General features: G+C 45.4%; 2 protein-coding genes across 2 annotated transcripts in view; one reads left to right on the top strand and one right to left on the bottom strand.

Annotated features, from left to right (window-relative positions):
* Positions 1–656: 656 nt before the first annotated feature.
* Positions 657–4865, top strand: LOC144483378 (uncharacterized). Its single transcript, XM_078202097.1, has 2 exons — positions 657–703; positions 2015–4865. The coding sequence occupies exon 2, from the start codon at positions 3016–3018 to the stop codon at positions 3712–3714; it is 699 nt and encodes a 232-aa protein (XP_078058223.1). The 5' UTR covers positions 657–703; positions 2015–3015; the 3' UTR covers positions 3715–4865.
* Positions 4866–9026: 4161 nt separating this feature from the next.
* Positions 9027–14906, bottom strand: part of LOC144483346 (uncharacterized) — a 341173-nt gene continuing 335293 nt past the window's right edge. The window contains exon 4 of the mRNA XM_078202063.1: positions 9027–9950. Coding sequence (XP_078058189.1) covers positions 9027–9950 — 924 coding nt within the window. The remainder of the gene's footprint in view (positions 9951–14906) is intronic.

Here is a 14906-nt window from a genome sequence, read left to right as displayed (position 1 = left end):
AATGTGTATGTTGCTTCCTGAGCTTTAGCACACCTGTCACCTTTCTGTGTAGATTTTCTATGTTCTGTAGTAATTGCTGTATTAGTTTAAGTTTGTGTAGCTCTTGTACTTTTAGTTATTTGTCTTTCAGTAACTTGCTTCAGGCGTCAGCAGTCACTAAGAAATGAAACATCACACCTCAGATGTAACCGTGAGGTCGATGAGCCTGAGGAACATCAATCATCAGGAAGTGACACCACACGTCCTTTTATTACAAGGAAGCAGACACACAAATTATCTTGTGTGTAGGGGAAGGGGGAACAGTGGGTGGGGGCGGGGTCCCGGGTCCGCGCGCCTGAACCCGGAGACGTCACCGCGGAGCAGAGTGATTGCTATTGGCCGATTCAGGCAGGGCTCTATTGTGCCGTCACAATGACTCAGAGGGGCGTTCCCAGCACACAGTGTCCCATTGGCAGCAATATCACTGGTTACAGAAGCAGCACACTGCGGATTGGACACCAGCTCAGCGCGGCTGGCGGTCAAAGCACCGCCCACCCGCACGTGGGCTCGGGTGCCGCCCCCTCATTGTCTACATGCAGCAGATTGACCAATGGCAATGCGTGGAGGACCGGATGGGCGATGGTCCTCCAGCCAATCAGAGTCCGGGCTTTGTATCAATGACCGCGTGGAGCTTCCTCTGGACCTGAATGTGGGGGTTCGATCAGTAAGTTTGCTGATGGTCCAAAAATTGGTGATGTGGTAAATAGCGAGGAGGAAAGCCTTAGATTACAGGACGATATGGACGGGCTGGTTAGATGGACAGAACAGTGGCAAATGTAATTTAACCCCCTAAAGTCCGTGGTGAGGCATTTTGGGAGGACTAGCAAGGCAAGGGAATAGACAATGAACAATAGGACGCCAGGAAGTGCAGAAGACCAGAGTCCGGGACCTTGGGGTGCATGTCCATCAGAGCCTGAAGACAGCAGGACAAATTGATAAAGTGGTCAAGAAGGATATGGGATTCTTGCCTTTTTTAACCGAGGCATAGAATATTAGAGCAAACAAGTTATGATTGAGCTGTATAAAATGCTGGAGTACTGTCTGCAATTCGGGTCGCCACATTTTAGCAAGGATGTGATTGCGCTAGAGAAGGTGCAGAGCAGATTCACCAGGATGCTGCCTGGGCTGGAAAGTTTCAGCCATGAAGAGAGGCTGGTGAGGCTGGAATTGTTCTCCCTAATTCAGAGAAGGCTGAGGGGGCCCTGATTGGGATGTACAAAAATATGAACCCTTAGTTCAAGTAACTTTAGTAGCTGGGTCAACATCCAGATTTAAGGTGAGGGGCAGGAGATTTAGAGGGGATTTGAGGGAAAAGATTTTCACCCTGAGGATTGTGGAATTGGAAACTCACTGCCTGAAAGGGTGGTAGAGGTGGGAACGCTCAACATTAAGAAGCATTTAGATGAGCACTTGAAATGCCATCGCTTACAAGGCTACTACTGACCAAATGGTGGAAGGTGGGATTAGAACAGATCGATGCTTGAGAGCTGGCACAAATTCGATGGGCCAAAGGGCCTCTTGCTGTGCTTTAAAACTCTGAGAACAGAAATACAACCAGTGTTGTTATGTGATAAATATCAGATGGTTCTGCAATAAAGTACATTTATTATTATTTCTAGTCTTGTAATATAGTACTGTAGCTACGTCATATATTTCCAGTCAGCGTCATTACAGCACAGGAGGAGTTCATTGGACAACTCCAGTTCCTGCCGAGCAATTCTGTCAGTCTGGAGTGGGTCCCATTCTGTAACCCTGCAGCACCCATCCAATCACATTCAAAATTACTGACCATCTCTGCTTGACTCCCCTCATAGGCAGCAAGGTCAAGAACATGACCAATCACAACCCCCTGTATCTTAACCAATTTACAGATTTAGTGGAATGAGTGGGGAAAGAATGTTCCTGAGAAACTTGAATTTTCGTTCTGAATTTTGATTCTGTATTGATGGTGATTTCTGCTGCAAATCCTTTACAGGATATCAGAAGGTGAAGATCCATAGACGGAAATCCCAAACCAAACATCACATCAAGATCTGACAGTCGCTCAATTCATCTGGACTTCAACATCATCGACCTTTGAATCCAGAAGGAGAAATATTTCTGTTTTTTCTGCTTCAGAAGGTTTAAACATCAGTGTGACTGGAAAGCACCAAGGAACACACACACCAGAGTGAGAGTGTTCCAGTGCACTGAGTGTGGAAAGAGCTTCAACCAGTTACACAGCCTGAAAATACATCGCAGCATTCACAGCGGGGAGAGACTGTACCCGAGTTCTGTGTGAGATTTAACTGATTGTTTAACCTGGAGAGTCACAAGGACACCCACACCAGGAAGAAACTGTGGAAATGTGGGGACTGTGGGAAGGGATTCAGTTTCCCATCTCAGCTGGAAAATCATCGACGCAATCACACCGGGGAGCGGCCATTCACCTGCCCTGTGTGTGGGAAGGGATTCACTCGGTCATCCAATCTGCTGAGTCACAATCTCACTCATACCAGTGAGAGACCCTTTAAATGCTCTGACTGTGGGACTGGTTTCAAAAGGTCTCAGGATCTGGTGTCCCACCAGCGCATTCACACCGGGGAGAGACCGTTCAGCTGCTCTCACTGCCCAAAGAGGTTTAGAAGGTCATCCCACCTGCTGTCACACCAGCGCATTCACACTGAGGGGGGACTGTTTAGCTGCTCTCACTGCACAAAGCAGTTTCAAACATCATCCAACCTGCGGAAACACCAGCAAGTTCACACCGAGGAGTGGCCGTTCACCTGCTCTGTGTGTGGGAAGAGATTCACTCTGTCATCCAATCTGCTGAGACACCAGCAAGTTCACACTGGGGAGAGACCGTTCACCTGCTCCGAGTGTGGGAGCAGATTCACCCAGTTATCCAGCCTGCAGAGACACAACGTCATTCACAACAGCGAGAGACCCTTTAAATGCTCTGACTGTGGGAGCGGATTCAAAAGGTCTCAGGATCTGATGGATCACCAGCGCACTCACACTGTGGAGAGACCGTTCAGCTGCTCTCACTGCCCAAAGACATTTAGAAGATCATCCCACCTGCGGAATCACCAACGAGTTCACACGAGGGAGCGGCCATTCACCTGCTCAGTGTGTGGGAGGGGATGCAGTGATTTATCCAGCCTGCAGAGACACAAAGTCACTCACAGCAATGAGCGACCCTTTAAATGCTCTGACTGCGGGAAAGATTTCAAAAGCTCTCACCAACTGTTGGTCCACCAGTGCATTCACACTGAGGAGAGACCATTCAGCTGCTCTCACTGCACAAAGAGGTTTACAACATCATCCTACCTGTGGGAACACCAGCGAGTTCACACCAATGAGCGACCCTTTAAATGCTCTGACTGTGGGAGTGGCTTCAAAAGGTCTCAGGATCTGGTGTCCCACCAGCGCATTCACACTGAGGAGCGACTGTTCACCTGCGCTCACTGCCCAAAGAGCTTCAGAACTTCATCCAACCTGCGGAAACATGAGCGAGTTCACACCGGAGCGAAACCGTTCACATGCTCTCTGTGTGGGAAGGGATTCAGTGATTCATGCAACCTGCGAGAACACCAGCGAGTTCACACCGGGGAGAGGCCATTCACCCGCTCTCAGTGTGGGAAAGGATTTAGTGATTCATCCCTCCTGCTGAGACACCAGCGAATTCACAAGTGATTACTGGTGTTGGATTCTGCTGTTATTGCTGCTGTTAATCACATCCAGGACTGAACAGTGTTCATTCTGACAGTTGGTGAAGTGGGAGGGTCGGAGGGTTTCTTTCTGCTGGACTGGCCAGTCTCCCAACTTTGCTTCCAATGGGCTGATGCTCTTTGAGCCTGGGAGAGCACATTTCCACTGAAATGATCCACAAAAACTGATGAAGGACATTTTTTTATCCTGGATAGTAAAGAGTGCTTTTCCTACGACTAAGGTAGATTTAAAATAAATACAGAAAGAACTGAAAAAACGCAGCAGGTCTGGCAGCATCTGTGGAGAGAGAAACAGAGTTAATGTTTCACGTCCAATGTAACTCTACTTCAGAACTAAAGAGAGGGAGAAATGTGATGGGTTTGATGCTGCTGAGAAAGGGGGGAGGGGCAGGGAGAACAAAAGGGAAAGTCAGGGATTGGTTAGAGGGCGGGTGAGATTAAATGACAAAAATGTCCCGGAACAAAAGGCAAAGGGAGAGGTAATGGTTGTTGGAAAGAAACAATAAGAAGATTTAACAACAGCAGGTTAAAGTCCAACAGGAACCTGGTGTTGTTAAAACTCTTCATGTGTTTACCCCAGTCCAACGCCGGCATCTCCACATCGTAAAGAAACAAAGCATTGGCCCAGAGTAAGTGTTAATGGTAGAATAAAGGACAGCTCTGTCTGGAAGCAAAAAAACATGAAAACAAGATGCAGACTGGCACTCGGCAAATAAAAAACAAATCAAAATGTAGGAGAGAGTTCAGGGTGTGAAGTTGTTGAACTCAATGTTGAGTCCAGAAGGCTGTAAAGTGCCTCATCGGAAGATGAGGGGCTGTTTGTCCAGCTTGTGTTGGGCTTCTCCGGAACATTGCAGCAGGCCGAGGACAGAAATGTGAGTGTGAGAGCAAGGTGGTGAATTCTAATGGCAAGCAAGCGGAAGGTCAGGGTCATGCTTGTGGACTGAGCGGAGGTGTTCCACAAAGAGGACAGGGAACAGGCTACAGATGAATTAAAGAGAAACAATTTGTGTCCAGAACATTGTGAACATCCTTTTACTCTGGTTGTCTTTGATCCTCAAGTCACTTTCTGTTTGTTTTAACCATGTTCTGTTTCATTAATAAACTTTTATCAGTAAAAATTTGATTTTGCTGGACTTTTTCTGACTATATTGATGCACTTTCGGGAAAGCAGGTGAGAGGGGTTGGCAGGCTCTTTAACAGAAAGTGACTCCCTCTAAGGTAATTGGCAAAGGAGCCAGAGGGGGAGATGAGATTTTATTTTATTGTTTGACACAGCGAGTTGTTCTGATCTGCCTGAAAGCAGATTCAATAGAATCTTTCCAACGGGTAAAGACTTGAATGGGAAGAATTTGCAGGGCTGTGGGGAAAGAACAGAGCAGTTGGATGAATCAGAGAGTCCTTTCAAAGAGATAGCAGGGGCACGATGGGCTGAATGGACTCCTCCTGCAGCCTGTCATTCTCAGCCTCCTGCTTCTGTGCAGGTTAAAAGGGACAGATTTCAGTGCAGCCTTTTCCCTGTATATGTATTTAAAGAGACAGGTTTCTCTTTCGCTCTGAGAGACAGATATAACAATTGGTTGTGGGCCCATTTCCCACTCAGTCCTCCAGCACCTCCCAGTCTCTCTATTAGTGCGATCCCCATGGCAGTTTCCCAACTGGGGCGCAGGCCTCGTTATTCTCAGCTAAATTTAGCCCTCAGCTCCGTCGCCTGGCTCTCATTGACACGAGCAATAGAGAGACAGAAAGGTGCCCCAGGCTCAAATGGGATGTCGAAACTTGGGGCTTTAAATGAATTATTAAGATCTTTGTAATGATCAATAATTTAAAGAAATGAATTTAAACCCATTGAGTAAATGAAAGAATCACAAGACAAAACTTCAAGTTTTATGACTTTTACTCCGACAAACTGGAAGCAACAATGAGTAAACACTTTTTGTAGAAACAGCTCTTAAGCTGTAAAGTTGAACTTTGCCCTTTTACTCTCAACACACTCAAATATCCCACTCAATGGTTATGTTTTACTCTGCCTTGGAATGTTGACACGCAATTCTCCAAGAATGTGTCCGGCAAGGTGACTTTTCACTCCCCAAAAGTGTATTTCCATTGTTTTCCTTTTCCAGTCTGGCAACCTTTAATCCCAGAACTGAATTTCACAGTGATGGTTTTAACACAAGCAAGGTGAATCTTCCAGCCTTACTTCGCAATTCTCAGGAAATTGCGACCAACATTCGACATCAGAGCAGAAGTCGGCCATTTGGCCCTTTGAGTTTGCTCCACCATTGATTGAGATCATGGCTGATCTGTTTGTGTTGCATTCCACACTGTCATTCTACAGCCGATACTTTAGATTCCCTTACCAACAAGAATTGGTATAAAGGCAAAATTCTGCTGCTGCTGGAATCTGAAATATAAACAGAAAATGCTGGACAATCTCAGCAAGTCTGACAGCATCTGCAGAGAGAGAATAGAGACAACATTTTGAGTCAGGATGATTCTTTGTCAGAGGTGAATACAAGGAAAATCGGACAAAATTTATCCTGTGAGGGTCAAGAATTGGGAAGCAATTATTAAACCTCCTCTGAACCACTTTCAATGCGTTTGTATCATTTCTTAAATAGGAGACAAAGCTGCACCCAGTGTTCAAGATGCAGTCTCAGCAACGCCCTGTATAACTGAAGTACAACATCTTTACTTCTTTGTTCAATTTCTCTCATAATAAAGGATTGCATTCCATTTGTAAGAAGTTTAATCTATTTGTATCGAGATTTATGGGGTTCTCTTGTTTACAATAACCTCCCTAATCATAAATCACGCCAGGTTCCAGTGTCTTAACCATGTGGCAAGAAAGAACACTTTAAATGGTGAATTCAGAAAGTTAATTAACCATTAAAAATGTAACAAGTCAGAAAGATAAAAAACAGAGTGTCGATTAACAGTTAATATAGAAAGTTTAACATTAACAATTGAACAGACTTCTCTCCATCCCTCTCAGACCAGGACATGAAGTGACCGCTCCAAAAACATGGATAACTTGTAAAACCAACAGCTCTCAACACCTCTCAACACCTCTCTGTAAACATATCTCCCTCCACCTCTCTCTACCAAATTGGCTTCTCAAGACCACTTCTTTATACTTTAAAAATGTCGAAAGCCCATCTTAGCCAATTCCCATAAATCTTCAATTATAAACTAAAATAGACATGAGTTTTCAGATGATTTGAAAAGAAATGAACTGTCTGCTGAAAGGGTTAACTTTTCTACAGAACCTAAAGGGATGGGGAGTGAGCAGAAAAAAATTGGCACACAATAATACCACTTTACACAAGTATAAAAATCAAAACAAACTCGATTGTAAACTTCATCTCTTAATTTTTTTGTTATATTCCACAACCTAATTATTTTTATTTGATCAGTTTTTGTTAGGGATGGGTAACTTCAGTTCTTTATAAACTGCTTCACTCATTTTGTTTATTCTACATGGGCTCAGAAAATCAGAACCCAGACTTTATCATCCTTATCCTTTTTCTCCCTTTGCCACCACTCCCTCTGTTTTGCGGGAGGGTCGTGGGGTTTCCAATCAGAACTAATAATTTTATCATAAAAGTTAAATACTGCGGATGCTGGAATCTGAAACAACAACAGAAAATACTGGAAAAGCTCAGCAGGTCTGGCAGCATCTGTGGAGATAGAATGGAGCCAATGTTTCAGGTATGGATGACCCTTCATAAGAGCTGTTATGAAATGTCTTCCAGACTCAAAATGTTGGCTCTATTCTAATAATTTTATCGATAAGTTTCTTGTTCTTCGTTTCCAAATAGCAGGTAAGAGATCTGTCCAGTCCTCACTCGAGCTCTGACTTTTTCACTGGCCATGCTTGGGTCGGATTATAACCATTAGAATCTACTCTCAGAGGTCTGCTTTTCAGTCCAGTGCTATTTGGAGTATACCGTTACTTCACCGACTAACGGGTCACATGTCCCTCACAGTTCTTATCACAAATTTGGGGTAAAATAAATTAAACAATGCCTGAGAACGCTTTTTAACTTCTTAACCAACTATCTGCCACTGTTTGTTGATTGGTCAGACCTCCTCTTCACAGATTCGGGTATCTCAGCCGCTGAACACCTGCCGGTCCTGGAATAAGTTTAATTCTAACTCATTCTGAGTAAATATTCTCACCAGGTCCTCTGTCGGGGCCCTGCTAAGCAGCTTTAATGGTTCATGATTGCAGAAACTGAGCAGTCACAGGAATGTGGTCAAGATAGTCCAGTCCCATAATGCCTCACATTCAATCTGCAGTCCTTCAATTATAACAGAATATGTGGCTGTCTGTAGCTGCCTCGGCCGTGGTCAACCCCAACACTGCCTTCCTGAACTGTTATAATGCCTGAGGTGTAGGTACACCCACAGTGCTGTTAGGGAGGGATTTCCAGCTACACATTCCAAACTTTCACTGGACTGTAGATGGATACCAGATTGACATATTCCATTCTACCACTCCCAAGGTGAGTTATTCCAATTCCTTTATTGTCCAGGACAATATATTCACAATATTTTTAAAACAGGAATTAAACATTCCCATTTGGTTTCAGGTACTAACATATTCTGTTAGTTTGTTCTTTATTGTCAATGTCAGGCTGGGGTTTTTTCCCTTGGAGCAAAGGAGGTTGAGGTGAGATTTGATAGAGGTGGACAAGATTCTGACAGGTTTAGATAAGGTGGACAAAGAAAAGCTGATACCATTAGCTGATGGGACAAGTACGAGGGGGACACAGATTAAAAGTTTCAGGTCAGAGATGTAGGGAGGGATGTGAGGAAGAATATTTTGATGCAGCGAATGGTAATGACCTGGAACTCGCTGCCTACGAGGGAGGAGGAAGTGGAGACAATAAACAATTACAAAGGAAATGAGATGGGCATCTGGGGGAGTTTCAAACAGAAATGCTGACTAAATATCTCTCAATTTCCTCACACCCGGTCACTCTGAAATTTAAAACAAGGTATTCGCAACAAGACTCAAAGAACATCAGCTCACTGGAGGCAAAGTTGTGAGACCGGCCAGTCCAGCAGAAAGAAACCCTCCGACCCTCCCCATTGACCAACTGTGAGAATGAACAAAATGCAGTCCTGGATGTAACTGAGAGCAGAAACAATAACAGCAGAATCCAACCCCTGTGAACTTGTTGGTGCCTCAGCAGCTGTGATGAAATTCCGAACACTTTTTATACACTGAGCAGTTGGACAGTTTCTCCCCAGTGTAACTTCACTGATGTCTCAACAGGTGGGATAACTGAGTGAATTCCGTCCCACACTGAGAGCAGGTGAATGGTCTCTCTCCATGTGAATTCGCTGGTGTCTCTGCAGGTTGGATAACTGACTGAAACCCTTCCCACACTGAGAGCAGGTAAATGGCCTCTCCCCAGTGTGAACTCGCTGGTGTCTCCGCAGGTGGGATGACTGAGTGAATCTCTTCCCACACTGTGAGCAGGTGAACGGCCTCTCTCCAGTGTGAATGTGCTGGTGTTTCTGCTGGGTGGATAAGTGACTGAAACCCTTCCCACACTGAGAGCAGGTAAATGGCCTCTCCCCAGTGTGAACTCGCTGGTGTGTCCGCAGCTCGGATGACCGAGTGAATCTCTTCCCACACTGAGAGCAGGTGAATGGCCTCTCCCCAGTGTGAACTCGCTGGTGTGTCCGCAGGTCGGATGACCGAGTGAATCCCTTCCCACACTGAGAGCAGGTGAATGGCCTCTCCCCGGTGTGAACGTGCTGATGTGTCCGCAGGTCGGATGACCGAGTGAATCTCTTCCCACAACGAGAGCAGATGAATGGCCTCTCCCCAGTGTGAATTCGCATGTGTGTCCATAGATTGGATAACTGGTTGAATCCCTTCCTACACCGAGAGCAGATAAACAGCCTCTCCCCAGTGTGAATTCGCTGGTGTCTCTGCAAAGTGGATAACACAGTGAATCCCTTTCCACACTGAGAGCAGGTGAACGGTCTCTCTCCGGTGTGAACTCGCTTGTGTGACTGCAGGCTGGGCAACAGAGCGAATCCCTCCCCACACTGAGAGCAGATGAATGGCCTCTCCCCAGTGTGGCTGCGCCGATGAGCATCCAGCAGAGAGGGGGCTCTGTATCTCTTTCCACAGTCTGCACATTTCCATGGTTTCTCCATGGTGCAGGTGTCCTTGCCTCTCCCTTGGGTGGACAATCAGTTGAAGCCTCACACAGAACACGGGTACAGTCTCTCCCTGCTGTGAATGGTGATATTTATTCAGGCTGTGTAACTGGTGAAAGCTCTTTAGTCAGTGCACTGGAACACTCTCACTCGGGTGTGGCAGTGTGTTGCTGCTTTTCCACTCACTGATGGCCGAAGTCTTTTCAAATCGAAGTGGAAGGTTCAATCTGAAGCTCAGTGGCCAACTTCCGCATTGAGACGTCACAATAGAGCGCTGCCTGAATCAGCCAATAGGAATTACTCGGCTCCGCAGTGACGTGTCGGGGTTCCAGGCGCAGGCCCGGCTCGCGGACCCGGGAGCCCCGCCCCCGCCCATTGTTCCCCTCCCCCTGCACCTCCTCCAGCCACGGTTTCCAGGCAACCGGCTGGCGGCTCCGGCCAGAGCGAGAAGCCGCTCGGTGAGCTCCCCCTCCCCCCTCTCTCTCCTGCGGCTCCAAAAAGAGATCGAGAGCGACCGCTGGCGGCAGCCGCACTGCGCCTGCTCCGGACAGCTCAGCTCAGCAGCGCTCTCTGCGCCTGCTCCGGACAGCTGGGCTCAGCAGCGCTCTCTGCACCTGCTCCGGACAGCTGGGCTCAGCGCTCTCTGCGCCTGCGCGCTGGGCTGCCAGCTGAGGGAGTGGGGAAGGGGACTTTGCAAAATCTCTTCCCATCATTTTCTTCCAAGTCCCGCAGTTTGATTTGAAACAGAACAGCTTCTGTTTGTAGCCTCACCACAGACTCAAACTTCACACACAGACTCAAACTTCACCACAGACTCAAACTTCACACACAGACTCAAACTTCACCACAGACTCAAACTTCACCACAGACTCAAACTTCACACACAGACTCAAACTTCACCACAGACTCAAACTTCACCACAGACTCAAACTTCACCACAGACTCAAACTTCACCACAGACTCAAACTTCACACACAGACTCAAACTTCACCACAGACTCAAACTTCACACACAGAATCAAACTTCACCACAGACTCAAACTTCACCACAGACTCAAACTTCACACACAGAATCAAACTTCACCACAGACTCAAACTTCACACACAGACTCAAACTTCACCACAGACTCAAACTTCACACACAGACTCAAACTTCACCACAGACTCAAACTTCACCACAGACTCAAACTTCACCACAGACTCAAACTTCACACACAGACTCAAACTTCACCACAGACTCAAACTTCACCACAGACTCAAACTTCACACACAGAATCAAACTTCACCACAGACTCAAACTTCACCACAGACTCAAACTTCACACACAGAATCAAACTTCACCACAGACTCAAACTTCACACACAGAATCAAACTTCACCACAGACTCAAACTTCACACACAGACTCAAACTTCACCACAGACTCAAACTTCACACACAGACTCAAACTTCACCACAGACTCAAACTTCACCACAGACTCAAACTTCACACACAGACTCAAACTTCACACACAGACTCCAACTTCATCCTCTGGACAACATCTGTGAGGAAAACACTTTCTTTCTCCCCCTGGGAAATACAGAGACAGAGAAATTCTCTGGAACTGGAATTAGAGCCAAATATACTGAGGGGGAAATGTTTGTGATTTTGTGGAACCTGTTTTTATTGTCTGAGCTTTTTAAAGTGTAATTTATCCTGTCTATTCAAATAGTGTTTCTTAATGCATGATCAGTGATGTTAATTTTAGATTAATTTTTAAAGTAAATTTTTTAAAAAATGAAACATTGTCTTTCAGTTTATTCCATTGGGATTTGTGGGAATGTGTTTATTATAAGGTGATCATGAGGATCGTAACAACATTGATATGTCTGGTGTTGGTGCATATGATGTAGAGATGCCGGTGTTGGACTGGGGTAAACACAGTAAGAAGTCTCACAACACCTGGTTAAAGTCCAACAGGTTTATTTGGAATCACGAGCTTTCAGCGTGCTGCTCCTTCTCACCTGATGAAGGGGCAGTGCTCTGAAAGCTTGTGATTCCTAATAAACCTGTTGGACTTTAACCTGGTGTTGTGATACTTCTTACTATATGGTGCATATTAGGTATATTATTTATGGATTTGTATTACAGTTGATGTTGTTTAATTCCAGAATAGTATTGTAACTACACTGTATATTTTCCAGTCAAAGAGTCAGCAGAGCACAAGATAAATCAATTCAGCAGCTTGAGTCCGTGCCAAGTCTCTGTCGGGGAATCCACTCAGTGCCATTTTTCCTCGATATCCCTGTTCCCCAGTACGTTTAATTCCTTCAAGTGCCCGACCAATTTTATTTTGAAATCACTGGTCGTCTCCACTTCCACCACTCTCATCATCAGTGAGTTCCAGAACATGATTGCTTGCTCCCCAAGTCAAGTTCTTCCGCACCCATCTGTATCTCTAATCATGTAATAGAGTTCTGAATATTGCATACATTTTTAGTTCACTAAATATGCAATTTTTTTATATGCTTAGACACAAGCCCGTGTGAAGATTTCAGGAATATGTGTCCTGTACATGAAACAGTCAGCACGGATCTGTCGATTAGGATGAATCAGCACCCTCAGGACAATGTCTATTTCAGGTCCAGCAAAGTGAGAATGGAGGGAGAGTGTTTGGGATGGAGATTTACACATTTTCAAGAATGAGAGGAAAGAATGATCCACAGAAACTAGAATTGTCTGTTCTGAGTTTTTATCCTGTACTGACAGCATTGATTTTTGTGAATTTCTTTCACAGGCTATTAGAAGGGGAGAATTTACAGACACAAATCTCAACAAACATGACGTTAGGATCTAACAGAGTCACCCAATTATTCAGGATCTGAATACCATCGGCATTTGAAACTAGAATGGGAAATGTTTGTCTGTCCCTTCAAACTGTTTAAACATCAGTGTGACTGGAAAATCACTGAGACACATTCACTCGAGTGAGAGTATTCCAGTGAACTGACTGTGGAAAGAGCTTTAACCAGTTACACAGCCTGGAAAAGATCGAAGGATTCACAGTGAGGAGAGACCATGTATGTGTTAACTGTGGGGTCAAACCTTCATCTGAACCTGGAGATGTACAAAGACACTCAGACCATAGAAATGTAGGCACTGTGGGAAGGGATTCAATTGCCCCTCGAAGCTGGAAACCCTTCGATGCAGCCACACTGTGGAGACACCGTTCACCTGCTCTGAGTTTGGAAGGGGATTTCGTGATTCATCCACCCTGAGGAATCACCAGCGACTTCACATCAGGGAGAGGCCATTCACCTGCTCTGAGTGTGGGAAGAAATTCAGCGATTCGTCTGCCCTGCTGACACACCAGCGGGTTCACAATGGGGAGAGACCATTCACCTGTTGTGTGTGTGGAAAGGGATTCACTCAGTCATCTACCCTGCAGAACCACCAGCGATTTCACACGGGTGAGGGACTGTTCCCCTGCTCAGAGCGTGGGAAGGGATTCACTCACTCATCCCTCCCGCTGTCAAACCAACGCATTCACACTGGGCCGAGGCCATTTATCTGCTCCGAGTGTGGGAAGGGATTCACTCAATTATCTAGTCTGCTGAGACACAAAGGATTACACACTGGGGAAAGGCCATTCATCTGATGTGTGTGTGGAAAGTGACTCAGTGAATCATCCAGTCTGCTGGAATACTGAGGCACCTCCCCCAATAAGAAACCTGTTAAATGCTCTGACTGTGGGAGCTGCTTTAAAACCTGAGCCTGCCTCAGGGTCGACCAGCGCATTCACACTGAGGAGACCCCGTTCAGGCACTCTCACTGCAAAGAGGTTCAAAACATCATCTGACCTACTGAAACATCAGGGAATTCACACTGGGGAGAGACCCTGATAATTCCCACTCACTTTCAGCGATTTATCATAAAACCTACCAGATTGGAAGCTTCTGCCTGAAATTTTATTTTCCCTTCGTTTCCAAACTGAGACCATTCACCTGCTCAGTGTGTGGGAAAGGATTCACTTGTTCACCCAAACTGCTGACACACCGTGGCAGTCACACCGATTAGTGATCTTTTGGATGCTCTGACTGTGGCTGTTAATTATATCAATAAGTTAAGGTTAAGTTTATTCAGATGGAGGGCACTGATTAGATAGTTATAATGAGCAGGTAAAAAGTGGGACTCACTAATATAGCTTGGAGTCAGAGTTGAACCTGTAATGTTTGATTCTGTGAACAAATCTGTCCCAAATAAAGATTGACTCCACCCCAAGGCTGTCAGGATTATAACAAGGTAACAGAAAATGCTTGTCTAATGGTGAAGGTTGGAAACTAAAAGAAAGTATATTTCAGACGGAAGCTTCCAATCCCAGCAGCTTTTGTGAGAAATGACTGAAAGGCAGTGGGAATTGTCAGGGTCTGATTACCTGCTGATGCTCTCGGAGTCTGAACCATACAACCAGTGGAAGAATGAAGTGGCGATGTGGACACGGGTTACATCCCGATCAAGGAGGAAACAAGATCTGGCCTTGGCACTGTCACTTCCTAACACAAGGAAAATCAGCAACAAAGCATTTTCTGATCAGCCAAACTGCAAGTTGATAACTGCACTGGCACGGATGATTCATGTAAAGAATTCACTTCAGGTGGTTGGAGGGTAGAATCCCTGTCAATTGGTCTATGGGAGAAATCCCCAATTCCCCTCTGTGCCGGGCGATCGCCCTCCTGCTTTAAAGGGATACAATTAGTTCCATTTTCAGTCATCAATTATCTGATTGTTCCATGAAAAGAATTGCTCAAAGCAACAAATTATTGGAGATACCAGAAGAGGGTTTCTTCATGTGTAACATTTGGGTTGAAGAAGAAAAACCATCTTTTTCTTCAATTTGTTTTGAAACACTGTTTGTGTGAATTTTTGCGATCCCGGTCAGGACTGTTAACGTTTGCAGAGAAATTCGAACACCCAGTGATTAACTGAAAGAATTACAT

Source organism: Mustelus asterias, unplaced genomic scaffold (genome assembly GCF_964213995.1).
Source record: "Mustelus asterias unplaced genomic scaffold, sMusAst1.hap1.1 HAP1_SCAFFOLD_63, whole genome shotgun sequence".
In the NCBI taxonomy this organism is placed as follows: domain Eukaryota; kingdom Metazoa; phylum Chordata; class Chondrichthyes; order Carcharhiniformes; family Triakidae; genus Mustelus; species Mustelus asterias.
Note: the sequence above shows the minus strand (reverse complement) of the source record. Positions and strands in the feature narration are given on the sequence as shown.